We start from the raw sequence: 25,177 nt of genomic DNA on the forward strand, positions 1-25,177 counted from the left end.
TCAGCTGTTCTGAAACCCAAAACTCAGAGTTTCCCATCTAAGGCTAAGTCAACTCAGAGTTCAAGTTTTAACTCAGAGTTGGTTGAACCTCCTTATTGAAACAGGCCTCTGAAGAGATGTTTTAAACGGCACATTTGAAAACGAAGAAGACTATGTAGGACAAATAGAAATATTTATCTCTTGTATAACACAGTTTTGATGGCAAAATTATCACTAAAATGTGTGGTTCCACAGGGGACCTATTATGCTGCCTTTTAAACAAGTTAGGACTGGTATATGGGCTATACAAAACATGTTCATTCCATTTGTTTGCACAAAATCTTTCTTAGAGAATGAGATTTCATCTCCTCAGTCCCACCTATGTTCAGCTCCTTTCAGAATTTGCTGTTTTTAGGGCTCACTGTCAGTTTTATGGAAATAAGTTGTAGCTGGCTGTGCCCCCCCTTCCACCCCCCAACTCAGTGTTTACACTCGCACTTTATATACATGAAAATGGCTGCAAACAGATGCACAATGGTACACCAGTACATCTTAGACCCTGAGTCAGACCTAGAACCTGAAGAGGTGAAGTCTCCTGCACAATTAATAAAGATGCAGCAACAGTTTCTGAATGGTTAGTTTTCTAAATGGACACAGGTAATAAATGATAAGTCTTGTTCATGCCGAGCAGCAGTACAAAATACACAAGAGACACCAATGAGTACTTAGATCTCCGTCATCTGAAGCCTTGCAATGAGCAGTAGGGACAGAACTTTACATCAGGCGAAGTCGTTTGGCAGATCCTGCTGTGTGCGGAGCTTTGGTTGCTTGGTGAGGGGCTGGGCTCAGCTGTGACCGCTAGATGAGGGGAGGTGCCCACCGATTTTGACATCATAACTGGCAGGTTTTTCAAATGGCTCATTTTCCATATGGATTGCTTTTTTTAGCTCTTGGACTGGAAGTTTAAATAATGTACAAAAAGATACATTTGCATAATTGGCCACCATTAACAAGTGAACTGACTCACAACACATCTATGTAAACAAAGCTTTGTCATGAGATCCTAGCTGAGGTATGCATGTGCAGGGCAAAAAGAAACTGTTCGGAATCTTATAGGGGTTAGACTTAGACTTAGACAACTTTATTTGACATTTTGTATGTACAGGGTGCATACAGAATGACATTTCGTTGCATACAGCTTATAGGAGCATAGTCAGATTCCAGGTGGAATAAGGCAACATTCCAATATAAAGTGCATCAGTGATCAAAATGTTAACACATAACAGTGCAAGACAAAAACAGTGTGCTGTCACATTATGCAGGAGAATTTTACAATTCGGGGATTGTGAAATTTTGCACATTAAAAAACATTTTTAATGTGCAAAATGTGCAAAATCATGGTGCAAAAAGGCATTTGTGAAAAAATGCATGTCCGTTGTGTAAACGGAAACTAAGAGTTCGCCAGCATTGGTAATGCCAGATAGAGATGTGGTGGCGCAGATGTATAGATGTGGTGCAGAGTCCAGTTTATAGTTCAACAGTTCAACAGTCTGATGGCAACAGGGAAAAAGCTGTTGCAGAGCCTGGTGGACCTGCAGCGGATTCTGCAGAACCTCTTCCCAGAGGGCAGCAGGGAGAACAGTCCATGGTGGGGGTGTGATGGGTCACTGATGATGTTATGGGCTCGGGACATGCAGCGCTGAGATGAAATGTCCTTAATGGAAGGGAGAGGAGCCCTGAAGATCCCTTCTGCTGTCCTCACCACTCTTCTCACGTTGTTCCAGTCAGAGGCGCTGCAGCCTCCACACCACACAGAGAGACAGCTGGTCAGAATGCTCTCTATGGTGCTTCTGTAGAAGGTTGTGAGGATGGGCGGGGGCAGGTGGGCTCTCCTCATCCTCCGTAGGAAGTACAGTCGCTTCTGTGCCCTCGTGACCAGTGACGTGGTGTTCACAGACCAGGTGAGATTGTCTATGATGTGCACACCCAGGAACTTGATGCTGCTGACCACCTCCACAGCTGAGCTGTTGATGAGCAGTGGAGCGTGGTGAGGCCGGTTCTTCCTGAAATCAACGATGATCTCCTTCGTCTTCTCCACGTTTAGGATCAGGCTGTTGTATCTGCACCAGCCCACCAGCTGCTCCACCTCCTCTCTGTAGTCCTGGTCGTTGTCATCTCTGATCAGGCCCACCACCGTTGTGTCATCTGCAAACTTCACGATGTGATTGGTGGTGAAGCTGGGGACCGGAATGATGGAGGCAGACTTAAAGCATGCTGACACTGTGACTTGGTCCAGCGAGGTGTCAAAAATGTCTGTGAGGACACCAGCCAGCTGACCTGCACACTCCTTGATGTTATGCCAGAAGCTGTTTGAATATGATTATTATTATTATTATTATTTGGTGTTATAATTTTAATAATAGGTTATTCAAACTCAAATAGTAGCTATAACAAAATATGACTCAAATGGTGGTGATTTTAAGGCTCTAAACTTGTAATGACTAAATACCACTAATGCATTTATTAATGAGCTGTTATGAACTAATTTATGCCGGAACAAGATTATCCGATCAGCTTCTGACTGATGAGAATTATCCAGCAAGCTATGAGAACCCCAATATAACTGCAATTAGAGTTTAAACCCTTACTCCATATAACCATCCAATGATTGTGTCTCTGTTTTAATGTCAGATGTCAACACGAAAAGTGGTAACTCTATATTCTGAAAGACCATGCAACTGTGAATTGGAATGAACACAAACAATTACTATTCCACAAGTTGTTGCTTTTATTGAACCAAAAGCAATTCCCTGTTACAGTAATTCTCTGATTCAACAACCGTGGAACTCTACTCACTACTAAACCAAACATGTAAAATATATGGAAATAAAGTCAAAAAATTGATTAAAATAAGAGGTAGCAGATCTTAGTTCACTCAGTTGTTTAAACATCACATTCAAGCCGTCGGCACTGACGCAGCAGCATTGAGAGACACACAGCTTTGAGAATCCAGCTAGACGCTTCAACGTTATTCAATAAGCTAGCTACAGCTTAGCCAGTTGCACCTCCCCAAGATGGCGACTATGACGACACGTGACCCTTTACGCATCACCTTGCGTGATACGTAAAGGGGGAGGTTTTAATGACGTAATCAACGCTTACGCTGATGTTGGGTGGCACCTTGATTAAAGAGGCAGCCTGAATGAGAGATTCAAGAGAAGGGCGCAAACCGAGGTTCACAAAGAGATTTAACTGATAAGGACAGGAAAGATAGAACGGGGAAAAGATGAAAAAAATCGGCGGAGCCACTTATAAGAACCGCAAATCAAAAGCATGGTCCCTTTACGATCACCGGGAGATAAACGGCTCTCAGTCTTCGATCGAAGTGGGTTAGGAAAAGTACTTGTAAGAGTCGACCTCCTGCATTAGCAGTGCAGGGATGGAGTTGCTTCGGTAAATCTCGGTCCAGCGAGAAGTTTGAGCACGTGGCGCGTGGGGTGGAAACCCATGGAGTGAAACAGCTGTGGTGTTTTCCCAGTCTGGCGGTGTGCCAAAGAAGAAGGATGAGCGCAACGCGTCCATCGCTTATAAAACCTTTGCCATAGTAACGTTATCTGTCATCCGTCGTTAGGGGCGGTGGCCATTTTGGGCCGTGTTGCATGATGGGAGTTGATGGCCATTTTGACCACATTGCATCATGGGAAATGCAGTCCGTCACGTCCCAAACTAATGCAGGCTGTCACATCCTGAACTGGCATAACATTGAGCACCCGCCCAGGTATGTGGTCGGGACCTCGGGCTTTCCATGGGTTGGATCTCCTCAGAGTCTTCCACACGTTGGAGGTGTCAAGGCAGAGGACCTCCTCTTCCTGATGATGGGGAATAGCCTTCACTGCTGGAGTGCTGTTTAGTGCCTTAAACCTCCCAAAGAAGTTATTTAGTCCATTGAGGAAGTCAGCATCAACTTCACCCACCGGGGGGGAGGGCGTGTTGTATTCAGTGATCACCCGTATGCCATTCCACATGCTCCTGGTGTTGCTGGCGTCATGGAAAAACTCCTGGATTTTCTTAGTGTGGTTCCGCTTTGCTTGCCTGATGGCACGGTTCATGTTGGCTGTTGCTGTCCTCGGTGCCTCCTTGTCACCAGACTTGAAGGCTGAGTTCCGAGCTTTTAGCGCTTGACAGACCTCCTCAGTAATCCAGGGTCATTGGTTGGCTTGGGTGATAATGGTCTTAGTGGTGCTGACGTCCTCAATGCATTTGTTGATGTAGGCTGACACAGTCATGGTGTACTCATCAATGTTGATCTTGTCTTCTTAAGTTGCTGCAGCTTTGAACATGTCCCAATCAGAGCATTCTAAACAGTCCTGGAGCGCCTCCATGGCCCCTTCAGTCCATACCCTCACCTGCCTTACTGTAGGTTTAGCTCTGATGAGCAGTGGCCTGTATGCAGGAATTAGCATCACAGAAAGGTGGGGGCTGGGGGCTGCCTTTAATGCGCCTTTTATATTTGTGTAAACTAAGTCTAGAGTGTTCTCTCCCCGAGTTGCGATATCCACGTGTTGGTAGAAATGAGGGAGAACAGTTTTCATATTTGCTTGGTTAAAATCCCCAGCAATGATGAAAACCCCCTCTGTGGATCCCGTTCATAGCTGCAAAGTGAATGGCGCTCACTTTGCTTTGTTTCAGCAGGCTGTGGAAGTTTGACAGATGTGGGGGTCAACCTTTCTGTCATTCATCACGTAGCTGCTAGTGTCTCTCCACAGCAGAGACCTCCCAGGTCACATGACCCCCACACTGGATATCCTGGGCTGGCAGAAAATGTGAGATGACCCAGGACCATGAAGAACTTTTCTGTGTGACTGCTGCACACAAAACTAATCACACCAGGGGTCACAAAGCTCCATATGCAGGCTGAATAAGAATTGTGTGAGTGTCTCCTAATGCTCTCTGTCTTTCCTCATTTCCAGGATGAAGAACAAGCTGTGGTACTTTGAGTTTGGCACCACTGAAACCATATCTGCTACCTGCAAGAAACTCAATGAATGCATAGAGGTGGAGGTGAGTTGTAGCTGCATCAGAGTTCATTCTACATAAGATGAGCCAAGACTAGAGGAAGGAAGAGCTTCTTAAATGCTCTGGGTTGATTTTGGAAGGCCTCAGAGGCCACGTTTGAGATCATTATAGAACAGAGCGGCAAGGTCATGGAGAAAGTTCTGAAGAGGTTTAAAGCAGGGTTAGCTTCTAAAACAATGTACCAAGCTTTGAACATCTCCAAGTGCTCTGTTCTTTCCATCATCTGAACATGGAAAGAGGATGGACATCCGGTGGTTCTACGAAGACTAAGACTAAAAATAGTTCTAAGTCACGTCATTTTAGGAAAAATGTTAGAATTTCTCCGTTTTACAATTTTTATTAGAATTTTACCTCGGTAAGACAAAAGTTATTCACAAAGCACCCTAGGACTTAAGAGAGCTCCTAAAGTGAAAATTGTTAGGAGTAGTGAGGACTTTTAGCGAGCCTTAAAGTGTCTTAAGCAGGAATATGACGGAAACAGAGAGAGCTGAATGGCTGATCCACCACCTAAACAGAGGAGGAAATGAGCACATAAACTTCTTTAATATTCATACAATTATTAATATGTAGATAAGAGAAACTGTATCATCCCTATAGAGGGAAATTAGTTTCAGCAGCCAGACGGGTTAAAAGCTTGCCTATAGTAACTTAATAATATTGAGGGTAAATGATACAAAAAATGTTGAATGGTAATGAATGAAAAATGGAGAAATGTACTAAAAATATAGTACAGAGGAATTTAAATATTACTTACAGACTGGGTGCGATTTGCTGGGGGGGATGGGGGGGATTTACCCCCCCTCTGCTTGTGACGTCCCCCCCTCTGGTTATTCATGTTTTATCCCTGGGGGGGATACATTCCAACCCCCCCTCTGGTTTGAATTTAAAAATGTATATAAATTAGGGCTGTCAGTTTTAACGCTTAAGACCACAACGCCGACATTTTTTTGTCGCCGTTAATCGCGCGTCGAAACAAACACACCGTGTCCTAATGTTTTTCCCAACCGCGCTCTCCGGACTGAGGTTTCTTTTACCCTCGGCGCTTTCCGTAGTTTCAAGAGAGCTAGAGACTGTAGCCAAACAGACCCGTGCTCACTGTTGCACAGGCTGTTCATTTTATGCGACTTTGGGCTTCTTTTATTCTAAAGGCGCTTGTAAATTTTATAGGTCACGGGTTGTGGTTTTTTTGGGCACGTTTCTGAAAGTGAAATCGCTTATTTGGGCTCTAAAATAATTGACGAAACAGCGGTTATTAAGAAACCTGCCTTCACTAGACACTTGAGTGTATCCAGCTGAAATATCCCTCCGCCATAGGAGCTGACGGTAGTAAAGGCAGACAGAGCAACTCTGCACGTATTTTCTGCAGATTATGGTGCAATAACCGGTGATAACTGCTGAAAGTAGATTATTTGGTGCAGATCACCATTTTGAGCAGACATTGGTTCTGAAGATAAGTTTTTAACATGCTGAGAACATTGCAGAAACCCAACCCATAAACCGTACTTTAATGCTTATTTATTTTGTTTTCTCTGTATTTGACAAACTAAGGCTGAATCACGTTGCCAAACAAAGTACCTGGAGTTACTAAACAGTTCCTAAACAGTCTCTTTCAGGGTATTAAGCTCCTGCCCAGTTGCAAGCAAAGTGTAAGACTGGAATGACCTGGAAATTTAAAACCTTTTTCCAGGCTTAAACTCTATGAATATGGATATAAACAGCAAGCAAAAATATTCAAAGAAGTTATTGTTGGTGTGAAAGCTCAGAATTAGATGTGTGTGAGAGAGAGTGAAAAAACGAACAATAAAACCTATGACTTTATTGAAATGTAAAATTTTTATTAATGCCTAATACCATGTCTATCTTTGTTTAAGAGGCAAAAAAATATATATATATATCGGCATGGTATTTATTTACACATTGTGTAAACATCAGGGCGTCATGATTAGTCATTTAGCCATTATAGTCCAGAGTTTAACATTTGGCACCAGGATGTTTTCATTCCAATTCTCAAAAGTGCTTGAAAAATAATAAAATAAAAATATTTTTTGTACAAGCATGTATTTTATTAGTGTCATTTATTGCAAAATTGCATATTAAAATGCCCAAACAGGCTATTACACTTTCAGAAATAAAAGGATAAAACATACAATTAATTTGCAATTAATCTCGAGTTACCTATCGACATTATTTACCTGACTCCGCCAGATAGATTTGCTCCGCATATCCATCTGGAAACCTTCCGTTGAAGTAATTTTGGGAAGGGGCGAAAATACTGGTTAGCCATGTGTTTTTCGTAGCCTCGTGAGACCATCCTGATCTCGCGAGCTTTCAAGGTTTCACTCGCAGATCAGTCTGGCTACCTTCCGTTAAAGAAAATTTGGAGCCGTTCACCAAACGAACGTCCAATCAGCGTTGGCTTTGAGGCGGGTTGAGGTGTGACGCAACGGGAAGCGCGACAGTTCAGTCTAAAGAACATGGCGGCTTCAGCCGATAAAACTAGCGTTAGCGTGGCTATCGAGCAAGTTTTATCGGATTTACAGAGTATTACTTTGCTGAGCTAACGAGCCTTTACCTGCAGCAGCAAGAGTAGCTTGGCTTGTGGTTGTGTTTTCGTCGTCGCTCTGTTACGAGCGACGACGAATCTGATTGGTTTATTTGGCTCGTCTATCACCAACATAGTGATTAATGTGATTAATTATGTGATTAATCGAGGAAATTATCCCCCCCCCCCCCCCCTCTGTTTTTTTGCAAATCGCACACTGCTTACAGATTTAAAATGCTTTAAAAAAACATTTTAAAAGATTGGGACAAAGTCCCAGAAAAGCAAGATAAAGTATACAATATTATACACTCTATGTACATAGAGGGAAGATGTAAGAGGTGAGAGAAAGTATTTGGTTTATGATGTCAGTATTCATAGCCTAAATGATCATCTATTGGCTTATGTAATGTTATCTTCTCTGCCTTTTCATTGCTACATGGAACGCTCTTCACTCTCCTTGCTGATGCGTTAAAACAGAGGGAAAAGACTTATTGATCTGCTGCAATGTGCTTCAAAATCTGTCTTTTCACACCATGATCCCGCAACCAATTTACCATTCAACACTCCTCTACAGGACTCGAAAGGACACGTGACTTTACAATGCTCTGTGGAATGCGGTCACCATCGTCTCGGGCAATGGCTTTTGGTTACATAGCTGATTCAAATACTGTGCTGTGAGAGCTGCAGACACATTGCTATAAGGAATCCCACAATCTTTTGTGTGACGTGATATACTATATAAGCACAGCCCACCTGATGGAAATTAACCTAAATGTACGGAGAGAAGAGAGTGTGCACATTGTAGTTCATTTTCAGAAGGCTGTAGGCCCTGATTTGACTCGCATCCATGTGTTTTTCCGACATGTAATGACGTCAGAGTTAAAGGCTGTGCGAAATCAACCTTTCCTACTATACACCAAAACTAGATGTATGACAAGCCACGCCTCCCGCTTCAAGCAGCCACCTTACCTACTCACGCATCGCCTTCTATGCAGGTATTTTTAAAGGACAAAATACCAACAAAACAGCCTCATCTTTCAGAGGAACATTTCAAGTAACTCAACTTGATATTGCTGTTAGCAAGAGAACATTTTAATCTGCTGGGGTGGTCTCCGCCATGTTACCATGGACTGGTATTTTAGGGCAGGGAGGGACTAAGCCCTGAGTGGCAGCTGTTCACATGCGTGTACATGCAGGCATGCGCATGTACACGCATGGCTCCAGTCTTTGTAAACAAGAGACTGGAGAAAAACACTCTGCTTGTTCGATCATCTGGGAAACTCTGGCTGTCTCTGGGAAAATGTGACGTCATTTGAGAAAAGCCCCATAAGACCTCCTGAATGCTACATGTTGAAGCATACCCTGATAGTACAGCAAATCAAGGCGATAAAAATTATTTCACTGTGGTTAAAAAAAATGTATTAACGTATTCTCCTATTCTTCACAATGGCTGAGACAAAAGCTCTCATATAAAGGTGTAAATATTAACTCTGTCACTGAAAACAGCCTGAAAAAGGAGCGGTTTGCCCCTGGAACCTGCAGCAACACTCTCCAGCACACAGTTTCAAAGCAGACAGAGTTCAGACAGGATCTGCTTCTTTATTATTAGATTTGTGAGCCAGATATTTATCCCGGTGGATTAATTCTTAAAAATATCCAAGACAATCTTGCATGTAGAGTTATAGAAACGTTATATATATTTTTTTTCTTTTATTTATGTTTTATTTTTAGTGATGAATTTTGATCATTTACCATTTCTCGCAGATTTGGGGGTGGGGGGTTGGTAACGGTTACGAAGGACAGAGGGTTGGGGGCTAAAGCGATGCCCAGGAGGCGTGTCCCTTTTCTAGGCCTTTCTAGGCCGGTGGAATCACAAAAGAGGGCAAAGATAAACCGTGCAGGGAGGAGCCGAGTTGGGAGAGCGAAAACGGGTGGGCCAGTGGGACTGCCTCTATAGATCTCAGAGAACTAGGATTATGTATGAAAGCTTTATAGGGGATGAGTAAACCTCCCCTTACTCCGTCCCTCCCGTCCTCCAGCCACTCTGTAAAAAAAGATGTCACTTTTGAGACCAGTCATACAGCTTCATGCTGGACAACAATTAGCATCAGTAACTCTGAGTAGTAGTGCTTAATATATGGTTACTTCAGTCAAACCAGTCATTTTCTGGAGAAAGTAACTTCAGACACAAGGCTCTAAAGCACATATGTATATGCTTTAGAGCCTTGAGGTACACTCATGGTGATTTCCCAAGCTTTTTTGTCCTGTCCATGTTTATCTAAGAAGGCAGGATGGCATTTTTTAGGATCTGTCACAATAATTAGATCAACAATAACAGACAAAATTCTGCATCCTCACCTGTTCACACGTGCCCATCAACCTCCCATAAGTCTGAGTGTGTTTGTTCTTGCCTCTGACCCAGGGATCTACTGCCAGCTAGCACAGGTAGTCCATTCAAATGCGATGCCACATTATGAGCATGAATTGTCCTCACTTGCTGTGTAAATTTTCCACCATTTCCTGATAAAGAGCTGCAGCACTGACACAGTCAGATCGTGCTCAGCCTGATAAAGGTTAAAATCTGAGAGGGACTTAATACAAGGTTTCAATAGCACAATTAAATAAATATAGTCGTTTAATTTTTTTCAAAGGTCCTTGACATTTAATCATGCTGAATAATTCTGCCCCAGAACAGGAGTAGAGTGTGTCTACTTGTTAAATCATTTCAGGCTGCCATTTAGAGTGTAGCTCAGGCTGCTGGGGTTTGTCTGTGTTCAGTCTGGTGTGGTATACTATGGCAGACAAACACTCGTAGAGTTCCATCTTAGTTCAACCAAATATCTGACTGATCATATAGACAGTGATTATAAAAAAAGAAAGTACATCCTTCTTCAATTGTAGATTTTTCTTTTATTAAGATATGTTAAAAATTACATTGTTTTTGCAGGGTTTTTGAGTTTTTAAATGTAACCTCAAGGGTACAAAAATTTAGCCTCGTGAGACCATCCTGATCTCGCGAGCTTTCAAGATTTCACTCGCAGATCAGTCTGGATACTCTCCGTTAAAGAAAATTTGGAGCCGTTCACCAAACGAACGTCCAATCAGCGTTGGCTTTGAGGCGGGTTGAGGTGTGACGCAACGGGAAGCGCGACAGTTCAGTCTAAAGAACATGGCGGCTTCAGCCGATGAAACTAGCGTTAGCGTGGCTATCGAGCAAGTTTTATCGGAATTACAGAGTATTTCTCTGCTGAGCTAACGAGCCTTTACTTGCAGCAGCAAGAGTAGCTTGGCTTGTGGTTGTGTTTTCGTCGTCGCTCGTAACAGAGCGACGACGAATCTGATTGGTTTATTTGGCCCGTCTATCACCAACATAGGCCAATCAGCTGACCAGTATTTTCGCCCCTTCCCAAAATTACTTCAACGGAAGGTTTCCAGATGGATATGCGGAGCAAATCTATCTGGCGGCGTCAGGTAAACAAAAATTCCCTACCCTCATTATTTATTAAAGGCAAAATGGAAACGTTGTGTGAAAAGATAGGCACACCCCATTTTTCAATGGTTTATGACGTAATCTTTTGAAGCTATACCTCTTGGAGCACATAGTTGTGGATCTTGCCCTTTTACGTCACAACATTGCTTCATTATTAAGGTTTTTAGATAACTGTTTTTATGCAACTTTTGTAAGTTTCCACCACATCGTTAGAATTGCGTTAAGGTCTATATTGCGACTCTGCCAACGCAACACTTTTGTTATCTTTTTCAGCCATTCTGTTTGGGAGTTGTTGCTGTATTTATGATTATCATTTTGTGCAATTGGTTAATTATGAATAATCATAAATAATAGCTTATATTGATTAACTAAAAATCCCCATATAGCTGTATTATTAGACAGTTAACCAAAAAGTATGATACGAGCAAGAGCCTTCAGACAATAATGAGGTAAAACTCTGTTATTTATATATAGGTGTGAATATATATAGACTAGACTCCCCAATAGGCACGGAATGATCTGGCACTGAACAGAGGTTTGAAGCAGGTATAAATAGAGGAGTGCACAGGTGAACAGGGTTGAAAACTAATTACAGGTGACAGGTGAGAATGATCAGAGGAAGGGTGGTGGCTAGAGAAGTAACTGAACTGATTGGTAGTGACTGGTGACAGGGGTGTGATAACCTAATTGGGTAGTGCCTGGTGGCTGCGAGGTGAACTGGCTGATAATTGGCTGGTGACTGAGAACTGAACAGAACTGGCTGGTGACTGAGACGTAAACTGAATTGGCTGATTACAGGCTGGTGAACTGGCTAAATAAAGCAAAGTACAAAACTAAACCAAAACAAAACCCAAATCATGACAATATTAGATATTAGAAAAATAGGTGAAAGAGGGATAAATGCTCTGGCATTCTTAAACAGCAAACTCTGCACACATATGTAATAAATAAGAAAAAATGTCTCGTCAAATATAAGAATTTATTAACATATTTAATTAATAATTCAAGTCAAACATATTTCACTCAACAGATATTTAACCAGGCTAGTTAAAATTAGGATTAAAGAAACTAATGAGCAATGTTCACACACAAAAGGACAAATTAAAAATAGTTAAAGACCATTACCATAAAAATTATTCAGTGATTTTAACGTTCAGTGAGGATGTTTAATTTACAGAACCAAAGTTCATCTTAAAGAATATGGAATGAGGTTAAATTAGCTTCAACTAGAAAAAGCGCTATGCAGTGTGCGATTTGCAAAAAAACCGGAGGGGGGGATCATTTCAAAAGTTAGCTAGCAGGTGCTCTTTCAGGTAGCTAGCTAGGTCCAATAGGTTAGACTATTGTTTTTAAACTTGCTCCATCTACTGTCGGGACTCGGTAGTGGGTATTAGTTTACTTTAACCGCTTTGAGCAGAAAAGGTAATAATACTTTTTAAAAAAAACAAAAAAATTAATTTGCAAATGTGAAGGACACAAGACATGTATTAATATAAATCCATAATATTCAGGGGTTAAAGCAAAAATAATAAATTTGACTGAAATTTTTCTAGTCAGCCCATATATTCCTGGGCCGTGGACGTCATGCCACCTTAGTAACCTCATTTGCTTATTGTGCAAAGTCCACTTTAACCAAATCTGGTAGTTCCATTGACAATTCCTGCATCCTTCCCGACAATTCCTGTATCCTTCCCACCTTCCAGCTTCAGAGCCTTGGCGCCATCCTGGACAGCCCTCTCCATAATCTCCTTCACTTTCCACATCCATAACATCACCTGGTTAACTTTCATATTCACAGCATCAAGCAAGTTCTTCCTTTGCACTTTTGCCAAACTGGTCCACAGTCCACTCACCTTTCCCCTTTACAATTTCAAAACCCTTCCCTCCTTGTCCCCTGGAAAACCCTCCATAAACTGCAGCTAATTCAAAAGACAGCAGCTTGCATCATTACATCATCTACTTCACACCTGTACATTATCTCCACTGTCACATTCAATATAAATCAATCCTATGATCATACAAGGCCAACAACAGCCATGGACAAAGAGGGACACAAAACCAACACGACACAGATCGCACATTACAATAATCAGTGTCTGCTTTGCCCGTTATTGCTCACCAATTTATTATCACAACTCATGAGTTTATAAAAAGGCATTAACTTTTTTTGAAGTTTAAAAAAACGGTTATATTTTAGCCCAGTGACATGTCCAGGATGGACTCTGCGTCCCCACCTCTCGCTCATTGACTGCTGGAGATGGTCACCAGCCCCTCCACGTCCCTGTGTTCAAGCCGCGTTTCCCCATCAGATACGGCATGACGTAACACCTGTACGGAAAAGCAGGTATAGAAAATCCATGGATGGGAGGTTCCATTTTTAAAAAGTTTAATAAAATTGCTTAAAGTTTATCAGAAAAAAAACGTAACTTGCTTTCAAAGAACATTAAAAAATGTTATTAAACTTCTGCTAAGTTAAATATTGTTTAAGGTAATCTTGGCTGGTTTAGCGTGTCTGTCTGGCAGGTGTTTTGGGTTGGAGTAAAATGAGTCCATAGATTCACAGGAGTCTATTTAACATGTTTCTGGTGCGACTCGCTTCACATCACGCTCCACTCCGTGGAAAAAAAACAAATAACTACAAAAACTCTTTGAATCGCCTTTCTCTGGTCTCACACAGTTAGAACCCGTTCTCCAGTCCATGTTGTAGCTGCAGTTTATTTGTTTATTTTTTATGTAGTTTCCTTAATAATCTGTATGCATCAAAATCCTTGTCATTTTATTTAACGAGTGTCCTGGTTCAGCTGCTCATGAGGTGGAGGCTGCTGCATACTGACTGACTGCAGCTCTGCCTTCTATGTTACAGAAAAGCGTGTCATGCTAAATTAGCTGAGCTACTCTTTCAGTTTTAAATAAAACATAACAGTGAATCATGAGGAGATCCCTGGTTAGTTGCTGCGTTTATCAGCTAAATAACTGGAAGCGAGGGAATAAACACTGACAGGCGACATGGCCACAGGTGGAAATAATTCATTAATTAGCTGCAGGAGCAGCAACAGACATACTTACCGAGGGAAGTTGTTGTCAGCTGTTCTATTCAGTTAACTTTCTGACCTGGTGGTTTACATAAATCCGAAGAAAACCTTTGACCATCGCTATTCTCATTCATAGCATCTGTGGTCAGTTTGAGATGTTCTTCCAAAAGTTAAAATGATTAAACACCGATAAAACTCAGATGAGAGACCTCCGCGTTGCAAAGACCCGCCCAACTCTTTTTCTGATTGGCTAATGTCCCGGCTCTGCCAGATTTCATTGGTTGAGCGGAGCTTCTGTTTAAAATCTTGAATAAAAAGTCTACACAGAACATTTTGCGCTCATTTTCCAAATGACGGAAATCTGTCGCAGTGACGGAGAACTTTAACCCCTGATAATATTACTTATTTAGATCAGAGGGGGGAGGAATGTATCATGTTTTACCCCCCAGGGGTAAAACATGAATGACCAGTGGGGGGGGGACATCACAACCAGGGGGTGGGGGGGGGAATCCCCCCAGCAAATCGCACCCTGGCGCTATGTGTTGTCAAAGAGTTAAACAAAACATTATTTGAGAAAATAGTATTTTAAAGAATGATTAAAAATTAAAAATCAATAACCTTTTGGACAATTGACTTACATTTTTATAATTATTTCCCCGGAAATATTATATATAATAGGTAACTTAAGATAGTGAAGGAGAACTTATTTAAGACCAGGGTGCGATTTGCTGGGGGGATGGGGGGGGATTTTCCCTCCCTCTGGTTGTGACGTCCCCCCCTCTGGTCATTCGTGTTTTATCCCTGGGGGGATACATTCCTCCCCCTTCTGATCTGAATAAGTAATAATATCAGGGGTTTAATGTTCTCCGTCGCTGTGAGGGACTTTCGTCATTTGGAAAATGAGCGCAAAATGTTCCGTGTAGACTTTTTATTCAAGATTTTAAACAGAAGCTGCGCTTAACCAATGAAATCTGGCAGAGCTAGGACATTAGCCAATCAGAAGGAGAGTAGGGCGGGTCTTTGCAAAGCAGAAATCTACCAGTCTGAGGTTTATCGATGTTCAATTATTTTAACTTTTAAAAGAAAATCTCAAACTGACCACAGATGCATGAATGAAAGTAGCGGTAGTCAAAGGTTTTCTTTGGATCTATGTAAACCAGCAGGTCAGAAAGTTCAGTGAATAGAATAGCTGACAACAACTTCCCTCGGTAAGTGTGTCTGTTGCTGTTATGTTTTATTTAAAACTGAAAGAGTAACGCTGTAGCTCGGCTAATTTAGCATGACGCGCTTTTTTTTAAGAAGAAGAAGGAGGGTCGGAATGTGAAACGATGTCCCGGTTTGACTGGGTCTGATTCGGAAAAAGTAAAAAAAAATCATAAATATTATTTCACCTGCGCTTTTCTGTAACAAAGAAGGTCGTGGAGGGGCTGTTGACCATCTCCAGCAGTCAATGAGCGAGAGGTGGGGACACAGAGTATATTGGATTGATTTATATTGAATGTTACAGTAGAGTTAATGTACAGGTGTGAAGAAGATGATGTAATGATGCAAGCTACTGTCTTTTGAATTAGCTGCAGTTTATGGAGGGTTTTCTGGGGGACAAGGAGGGAAGGGTTTTGAAATTGTAAAGGGGAAAGGTGAGTGGACTGTGGACCAGTTTGGCAAAAGTGCAAAGGAAGAACTTGCTTGATGCTGTGAATATGAAAGTTAACCAGGTGATGTTATGGATGTGGAAAGTGAAGGAGATTATGGAGAGGGCTGTCCAGGATGGCGCCAAGGCTCTGAAGCTGGAAGGTGGGAGAGATACAGGAATTGTCAATGGAACTGCCAGATTTGGTTAAAGTGGACTTGTTACAATAAGCAAATGAGGTTACTAAGGTGGCATGACGTCCACGGCCCAGGAATATATGGGCTGACTAGAAAATGTTTTCAGTCAAATTGATTGTTTTTGCTTTAATCCCTGAATATGATGGATTTTTCAAAATTGATATTAATACATGTCTTATGTCCTTCACATTTGTAAATTAATTTTGTTGTTTGTATTTAAAGAGTATTATTACATTTTCTGCTCAACGCGGTTAAAGTAAATTAATACCCACTCCTGAGTCCCGACAGTAGATGGCGCAAGTTTAAAAACAAAAGTCTAACCTACTGGATCTAGCTAGCTACCTGAAAGAGCACCTGCTAGCTAACCATTATTAATAAAACTTTAATTGATTAATACAACTTTTGAATTTACCCCAATACCCCCCCCCCCCCCCCCCCCCCCCGCCCCCCTTGGTTTTCTTGCAAATCACACACTGTTTAAGACAGATGATCGACAAGTAGGAAGTTATGTTGGAAGCCTATCTGGGTCATGTAGTTGACAACAATTAGCTTAGTAGCTCCACAAAAATACCATTAATTAACATTAATGTTACCAAAAATGTTATACAAACACTCATGGTGCATTATCTGATGATTGTGGAGCGGACGAAACAAGGCTTATGTTTGAACAGTGTTGGGATTAACAGTGCGTTAAGAAAAAACACTGTTAGTAACAACATAAATTTTTTTCAATAATGGAGTAATCTAACTAGTTACTTTTCTCATTTTGGTATCGCTGTTATGTTAACTACAATATAACGCAGCACGTTACTACAACTCGATCAATTAAACCCACTTTTCATGAGTGCATGCTCACCGCTATGGGAGAGTTATGTTTTTCTATAGGACGTTGTTTTCAAATGACGTCACATTTGCCCAGAGACAGCCGTATGGAGATAAATTTCTGCCAAAACGTTGCACACAAAAAAAAGGTTTGCACACAAATAAAACTTGTTTTGCACACAAAAAGATATGTTTCACACAAAAAAATTGTTTCGCAAACTGTTCGCCAACCTTGCACTCAAAATATCATTTATAAGTTTTCCTCGAGTCCAAAACGGTCTGTGCTCGCACAAAACGGTCTGTGCTCGCACAAAACGGTCTCTGCTCGCACAAAACAGCCTCTGCTCGAGTACGAAACAATCCCACTACCGCTGCGGTAAATTTGTGCCAAAAGTCACGTGATGCGTTGAGTTGTTGTTGTTGTTCAGACTTCCCGACAGCAGGGGGCGCACCCGAAAGAAACTGAAACGCGCCGGTTTGACTGAGGAAGAAAGACGTGATATCACAGCTAACAGCATCAGCACCCACTGAGCTATATAATACACTGGAGTGCTGATTTTGCCGAAAAACTGAAGTCACTGGCCGCCATCTTGCTACTCCCTACTCTCACAGAATCCCATAGGATTTGCTTGCAACAACAAGCAGTGTTCTGGCTGTGTGAAAACGTTTCACAGGTAATTCTACAGTCAGTGGATGTACTAACACTATCAACTACTTGGAAATTAGGTGCTGAAATATTTTACATGTTATTCATATTAAATATATATATATATGTGTGTATATATAAGTATGTGTATATGCATATATGTATATATATGTATACACATATGTAAATATATGTTTTTGTATATTGTTATTTATATATTTATAAATGTTAAACATATATATTTAAATGAATAAAATGCTAAATATTTCAGCACATGACTTTCTCAGTACTTGATATTTTTAGAACATAACTTAAAAGTATATGGCATTTGACATTTTAAAAGTCTTAAGCCCCCCCTGAACATGAGAAAATCCTCGTTATTCGATGCTGTAGCGCACATATTCCCTAGTTACTGGGGGGAAATAGGGAGTACCAATATGGCGGCTGGTGGCTTCAAAGCGACTCGTTCAAACAGACGGTGATTAGCACTCCAGTGTATTATATAGCTCAGTGTCAGCACCCCACAGGTAACTTTCAAAGCTTTCCCGGTGAAAAAGTAATAGCTCACTGATAGATCATGTAAGATTTCAGTTAAAGGCACTGTTTAGTTTTATCTCTGATCTAAAAATGCTGTGTAACGGACTTTTGAAAAATAACGTATTTAAACCATGATTTAACTCTCCTTTCAGAATTCAACGTCTTTGGAGAGACGTGTGCTGCGCAGGAACTAACATATACAACAATGTGCTGCACTCAGGAGAGGACAACAATTTGCTTGAGCTGTCAAACATGTTAGATAACTTCTGTTGTCACTATTTATTTGTCCCAAGACTACAACTAAGTTTTCACACCATTAGCAGTGGCTGGGATGACCATTCACTCAGAACTGAGGGGAATTTAACAATCAGTTATGGGAGATGGGAAGCAGCATGCTGTGGTAGAACCAGAAATCACACAGGTAAGATGGATATTTTTGTGCTTGCTATTATACAGTTTCTCACATTAATATGTATATTTCAAACCAGAAATGAATTTATCCGATCATTTATCTGATCACTCCAATACAACAAAACATTGAATACATCAGAGAGGTGGCATTGAAACTGTTTTCTTTGAAATGTGTTTATTATTAAAATAATCAATTGATTTTGGAGTCTTTTTTTTCAACCCTTAGCTCCATGAATTAAATTATAATCAGTAAATTGTAGCAACAGAATCTTGCCTCTTTTTTATTCTCTATATATCTCCATCTTTCTTGCAGGGACTCTGCCTGCCTCATATTGACAGTGGACTGCTGGATGACCCACACTGTGGGGTCACTATTCCTGAAACTGGCAATGTGTTGAGCCCCGAACAACTGGTAGCACTGAGGGCAGCCATGGATGCACTGGGACATTCTGAATCACGCGGCTCAGATATATATATATGTTGCTACTGTCCAGTATGACCAACACTTTACGAGTTTAATCTTATTGTGGTTACCATTGTTGCAAAAGGTTTTCAAGTAGTAAAATCTAGCCAGGAAAATGTAACTAAGTTAGTGTAGTTACTGAATAAAAATGTAGAACTGCTGGGATTGTGATAGTAAATGTGTAAGGTACTGTATAAACCTTTTGAAAATGCTGAGGTTATTGAAAAAAAGGGGCACATGGGGCTGTTCCTAAAACTGAGGATGCAAACATTGTGGGACAATTAAACAGTCCTTTATTTTCCACATTGCATAATAAACATACCCTTTGATAAAGTCTTCATTTCCGATTCTTACCAATATTAATCAAAGTGAATACACCTTTTCCACCAGGATTGCTTTTATTTTTGAATTACGATTGAAAGAACTCCATTAATTCTCCAGGTTTTTCCCAGTAAACAAGCCATGTATTACCAATAAAACGGGCTGTATTAAAAAAAACCTGGCTGATGAAATGGATGAAGCCAAAAACAGGACTATGAAAAACAATTTCTGCATGTAAGACTGTCAGGAATTTAGAACAATGTCAAACCTGGCCTTTTTTTTCTAACCTTTGTATTTAGCCTAAACGGCTCCACTAAGAGCTATGAAGGACATGCTGCAACAGTTACTGATCAAAGTAGTTAATACTGGGAACTAAAACGGTTACATATTAAGTTATTTTTTAACAAGCCCAAATCCTCTGTCGTGTGTTTAAAGATTCCATCAAATCTTGAATTGTTCAAGTCTTGGTAGTCTCGTGATGGAAGTCGACCTGGGAGACTACCAGAGTTTATGTAGGAGCCTTCCATCCAGCCCAGAACTTTGATGACCTTCACCTCATCAGTGGATGCTGGAAAACAGATATGTGTTATGGTTATGTAAAGGATAATACTCTTAAAGGAAAAAATAAATCACCACTAGGATGAAAACAAACTTTTCAAGAAAATATCTGCCCATGTGGCCAATTCCAGCTGTGGTTTTTGCCATGGCCAAACCAATTTTATTAAGTGCACCACACATATTTGCAATTGGGCACAGATGACCTCATTTTTACTTTGAAGAAATTAAGGAGTTAGAAAGGTAGTGAGATATAATCTAGATCTGCTGCTATATGCTTTACTTGTAACATTCATATTTATGTTAGAAAACGTAATTTTTAATTAATTTCCTTACCAATTTTCATATAATCAATATCCACTCGTTGCAATTATTTTAAATTCCTTAAGAATCCGTTTTGCACATAAGCATACATGCATTGGTTTGACAGTTTTAGGATAAATTACCAAATCCAAACACCAAATTAGGTTTACACCAATAAGAACAATAGACAGTCATTTGAAAACAACATAAAAACCACATTATAATCTGTTAACAATGCATTTATCTGGGTATCCACTCAGGTACTATTTATTTGACACAGCACAGTAAAAGGAGAAACCAACCACAGTGGCTGCATTACAAAAAAAAATGTTTTAGCATGGCGTTCAACCTAAGGCAAGCTTTCATGTTATTTGCTCTGAAAAGTAACATGTTCCCTTACTGTAACACAGCAGGGCCTTTAACTGAAATCTTACATGATCTATCTGCATAATGAACTGTTACTTTTTCGTACTCAAGCAGAGGCTGTTTTGTGCGAGCAGAGACCATTTTGTACTTCAGGAAAACTTATAAATGATATTTTGAGTGCAAGGTTGGCGAACAGTTTGCAAAACAATTTTTTTGTGTGAAACATATCTTTTTGTTTGCAAAACAAGTTTTTTTTGTGTGCAAAACTTTTTTTCAACATGCTTTAATCAAGAAATCCAGCATAGAACAGTTTAAATAGTGGTGAAATGTAGCGGCCTCAAAATGAGCGGAAAGACAGCACCATTAGTAGAAAGGTAGGAGAGGCTGTCCTCTCCTCTCTCACAACTAAGCACAATCGAGGAAGAAACTTATTAAATCTGTGAAGAATTAGAGCTAATACTAAAAATATATATTATTACAGGCCAATGTCTTAAATTATTATTGGGCTTATTGCAAAAAATAGACTTATAAATGGCTTCTTTTCTAAAGAGGGGATCTGAGTGTCTGTAATCAGACACTCAGATCCCTTCTCACGTTCGCACACACACACAAAAAGACATCACTTTGAGAGAAGCAATCGACTTGCTCCATGGAAACAAGCCGAAGCGCACCAAGTAAACTACCACACTGTAATACAGATGCCACTTCTAATCATCACAAATGCATGTATTTATCTGATATTCATACACACCGGTACTTTTCCTGCTTGTAAAACAGTTCTCGGGAAATGGGGTGGGGGGGGGGGTGAGACCTGCTTTCTTTTATAGACAGCTTTTCAATTTCTTTGCTGACTCAGATCAATATGGATAAAATAACAAATCAAATTGCATAGTATGTGATAATGTTTGCTGACCACCAAATAAATGCATTAGAAAGACTTTCATTTTGGAATTTCTTTATATAAATTTTAAACCTTGCAACCCTTTTCTAATGAAAACATATTCCTTTGATTTCTATATAAAAACAAATATGCTTGTCATTTTTCTGCCTCTTCAGTGTGACGGGATCATCTTGGACCTCAGCAATACATCCTTAGAGGGCATAGCTATTCTGAACATTCCCAGCATGCACGGTGGCTCCAACCTGTGGGGCGAGACAAAGAAGAGAAGGAACTACAACCGAATGAGCAAGAAGGTTGCAGACAGGATGCCTGCCAGCACCATCACAGATGCTAAAGAGCTCAAGTTCTGCATGCAAGGTTAGTCACTGAAGATTAACCTCTTCAGTGATGACTTGGGATTTTACATGCGTGCTACTGTTAATGTTACCTGTGTTTTCATACTGTATCTAACACTACAAGATCCTGAGCACCAAGAAAAGAAGGGCAAACATTGTGTTTTACTTCTCCTTAAAGACTTGACTCCAAATGTGCTATAGCTTAAGATTTTGGTTAGTGTGTTAGAAATATACTTTATGTAAAAGTAAATACCACAAAAGAGGCTGGGACATGGTCATTTTTCAAACTAACTGTTAGAATTAGTTAGAACTGAGTTCTGAGCAGTTTCAAAATTAACATTTAGTAACCAAAGTCACTATTTGTATTCAACATGTCTCACACGTATGCTACCAGTTTTCAATTAAGACATCATAAACAATCAAGCAAACTGCTGTAAATACTCACATTTAGTCAGCTTTAGTGCTAGTCAAGTACCACTGGAATGTCAAGGTAGTTAAATGAAGTCCTGTGCTGTTGCCAGGAAACTAAGATACAGGAACACACCTCCTGCACAGGTCATAGTTATCAGACAATACAGCAGCCTTTTGGAACAGGAAGTGATGAAAACTGATGTACACGTCTCAATAAAATGACCTTCAACACTGCTTCATACCCAGCATTGTCCGCAGTACATAAATGGAGTCAGTTATGTAACCAGTTGTGTAAACAGAGAAGCATTTTCTACTTTACTGTTCAGACCTACCAGTGTAAGCCTTGGCTTACACAAAAACGTTCACTCACAAAGGAATTCTGATTGGTTTTACAGTTAAATAGTTTGTCTCCAGTGCTAATAACAATAGGAAGTACAGTGGTTTAGGTCATAAAATCGAAAGATTATTTCTCTCATATTTTAAATGTGATGAAAAGTTAGGAGGTTTAGTGCTGACATACATGAGAACCTTTTTGAAATTCCAATATATTGATAACACAGTTTTGTATGGCTGTATCTTGCCATACAAAATAGTTTGGTAATTTTTTTCTAATGTATGAGAAGCTGCTTTATGCAGGAAATCAAGAGGATCAAAGAATTAATGGAACTTGTGGCAGTGTTTTGGGCTTGTGCAAACAAGCCCAAAATACAGGGCACAGTGGTTGATCCGTCATGTTTCATCTTAACGTAAGTTAAAAAAAAAAAAATCTCTATGTCAGTCAATTACATACAGTGCCTTGAAAAAGTATTCACTCCACTTAGATTTTTTTGATACATTTCAACTTGTAATTTTTAAAATCTTATTTTAATGTTATGGATCTGCACAAAATAGTTGTTGGTGAAGTGAAATCGGAAAAATAGGTAATGAAAAGTTAATTAATACGTAATCATTCTGAGTCGAGGGAAAGATGGTTGGAGCTAAATACAGGGACATTCTGGAGCAGAACCGGTGTTACTCTAGCTGTGATTTGAGACCGAGGTGGAGATTCACCTTCTAGCAGGAAAATGACCCAAAGCATCTTGCTAAAGCAACACTGGAGCGGTTTAAAGGAAAATATTTAAATGTGCTGGAATAGCCTAGTCAAAGTCCATACCTCATTCCAATTAAGAATCTGTGGTTAGATTTAAAAATGTATGTTTACAAGCGAAAACCATCCAACATGAAGGAGCTGGGGTAGTTTAGTCTTGAGCAATGGGCAAAAATCCCAGAGGCCAGATGTGGGGAGCTCAGAGAAACTGATCCAAAGACACGAGCAGATAGAATTGGCTTTACAATGTAGAATAGATATGCACACTGATTTTTTTGTTTGCTTCACAATAAGAAAATAAAACATCTTCAAAGTTGTTGCCATGTTCTTTAAATGAAATGGTCGAGACTATCAAATGACCGATTGTAATCTCAGCTTGTAAGGAAACAGCAAGAGAAAGTTAAAGGGAGTGAATACTTTTGTAAGGCACTATACCAGCCTTCCAGCTGCAGTAGCAGAAGTTATGTGTTTTGCTTACAGTTGCTTTCACCTCCGCCAATAGCATGTGTCCGCGCATTTCGATCCATTTGACGACATTTACAGTAATGTCCTCACCCTCTTTTATGTTAAGAGAGGATACAGTTTTTGCTCAATTTCTTTGTGTACAAGCTTATAACTGGGATATCTGGAAATCTTGGTGGTCATCTTTGGGCAGCCACTACTCGAAAAATTAGGACGTTAATGTTTCAGACTTTAGAATAATCTTTCATACTGTAGAATGATTGACTAATGTGTTGAGCACAGACAAGAGAGGATATAAGGACTGAACTATACACAAAGAACAAAAGAGACTACGGGGTTAAAAACTCTGAATCCCATAATGCACAGCATTATAATTTTTCATGACCGCTCCAGAAAAGGAGGAGTTTCATGGCTGGAATCCCTGTGATGTCATTGAAGTATAAAAGCAAGCGTGGTGTGGAGTTCTTTCTCTTTTACCTGTAACTCTCCACAGGCTGCAATGGAGAGGATACGCAGGTCAACCTCATGATCTCTGGCCCAGAGACTGCATCTTCAAAGAAACCTTGTTTCCAAAGTAAAATGAGGTTGGCTATTTGTGTTGGGCATGTATAAGACTAGCTGCCTGTAACCTGACTGCCTGGGCTCCTGCAGAAAAGAACCTTAAAGAGTTATAGATTCCTTAGGAAGAGACGGCGGTTCTGATTGTGTCAACAAGGAAATCTTTCCACTCCCCATTGAAACCTCAACCCCACACGGTTTCCTCCACCACTAGACCCGCAGTAGTCGAGGGACTTTGTTTTGCTTTGTTTGTGTTTATGGTGCTAACAGGCCACTGAGCCTGATGTTAAAATGTTGTTTTGTAAAGTTTATGATTGGTAAAGGGTCACTTTCCTTTGGCAACATCAGCTTGTTTCGTTTTATCTGGATTCTTCTTTTTTCTGTTCTCATAGAATATCTCTGCATTGACATGCACACATTGATATTTACAACAATGGCACTTAAAGGTATATGTCAGACTTAGTGAGGTTACTAAATAAAACCACAACTTATATTTTCTTTTATGTTAAGTGACATCACTGCGCCCTCAATCAGTTTGTTCACCACCTTAATAGTCCATAAACATTTTCTGCTGCTATCTTGGTAGTCCATTACTCTATCCATCCAGTTACTGTGATGGCTAGATAACACAACACAGAGAATTAATTGTCCTAAAGGTTATTGGGTTATAAATTCAGCATCTGATTTTTGAAACGTTATTTTATTGAAACTTTTAATTAAAATATGTTTTATTTAAATTATTACATCTGGCCTGGAGTTCTGCTTAGCCGTGACAACATCCTGGAGGGCAGATCGGCTGAGCTGCTGCTATCAACAACTTCATTTATCAACTCTCAAGTTTTCCTCTCCACAGTCGTTAGACTAATGTTCGGTATGAGGGATTGCTACAAAGTCTACAGCAATGCAAATGATTGTCCACTGTGGCTCCATGCTGCTTGTCAAAGACTATATGCAATCTGCTGGGTTTCCATAGACAGAAAACTTTTAACCAATCTGGATAATTTCATACAACTTACTGTAAATAGCCTTGAGATGATGTGTGTTGTGAATTGG

At 40.2% G+C, this 25,177-nt stretch overlaps 1 protein-coding gene across 5 annotated transcripts in view; it reads left to right on the forward strand.

Annotated features, from left to right (window-relative positions):
* LOC105921041 (diacylglycerol kinase beta) overlaps positions 1-25,177 on the forward strand; it is a 309,320-nt gene that overhangs the window by 234,793 nt on the left and 49,350 nt on the right. For all 5 annotated transcript variants that reach the window (XM_036138804.1, XM_036138806.1, XM_036138803.1 and 2 more), the window contains 2 exons: positions 4,950-5,040; positions 21,427-21,628. In XM_036138804.1, the coding sequence (XP_035994697.1) occupies positions 4,950-5,040; positions 21,427-21,628 (293 nt within the window). The remainder of the gene's footprint in view (positions 1-4,949; positions 5,041-21,426; positions 21,629-25,177) is intronic.

The sequence above is a fragment of the Fundulus heteroclitus genome, chromosome 7 (assembly GCF_011125445.2).
Source record: "Fundulus heteroclitus isolate FHET01 chromosome 7, MU-UCD_Fhet_4.1, whole genome shotgun sequence".
Lineage (NCBI taxonomy): Eukaryota > Metazoa > Chordata > Actinopteri > Cyprinodontiformes > Fundulidae > Fundulus > Fundulus heteroclitus.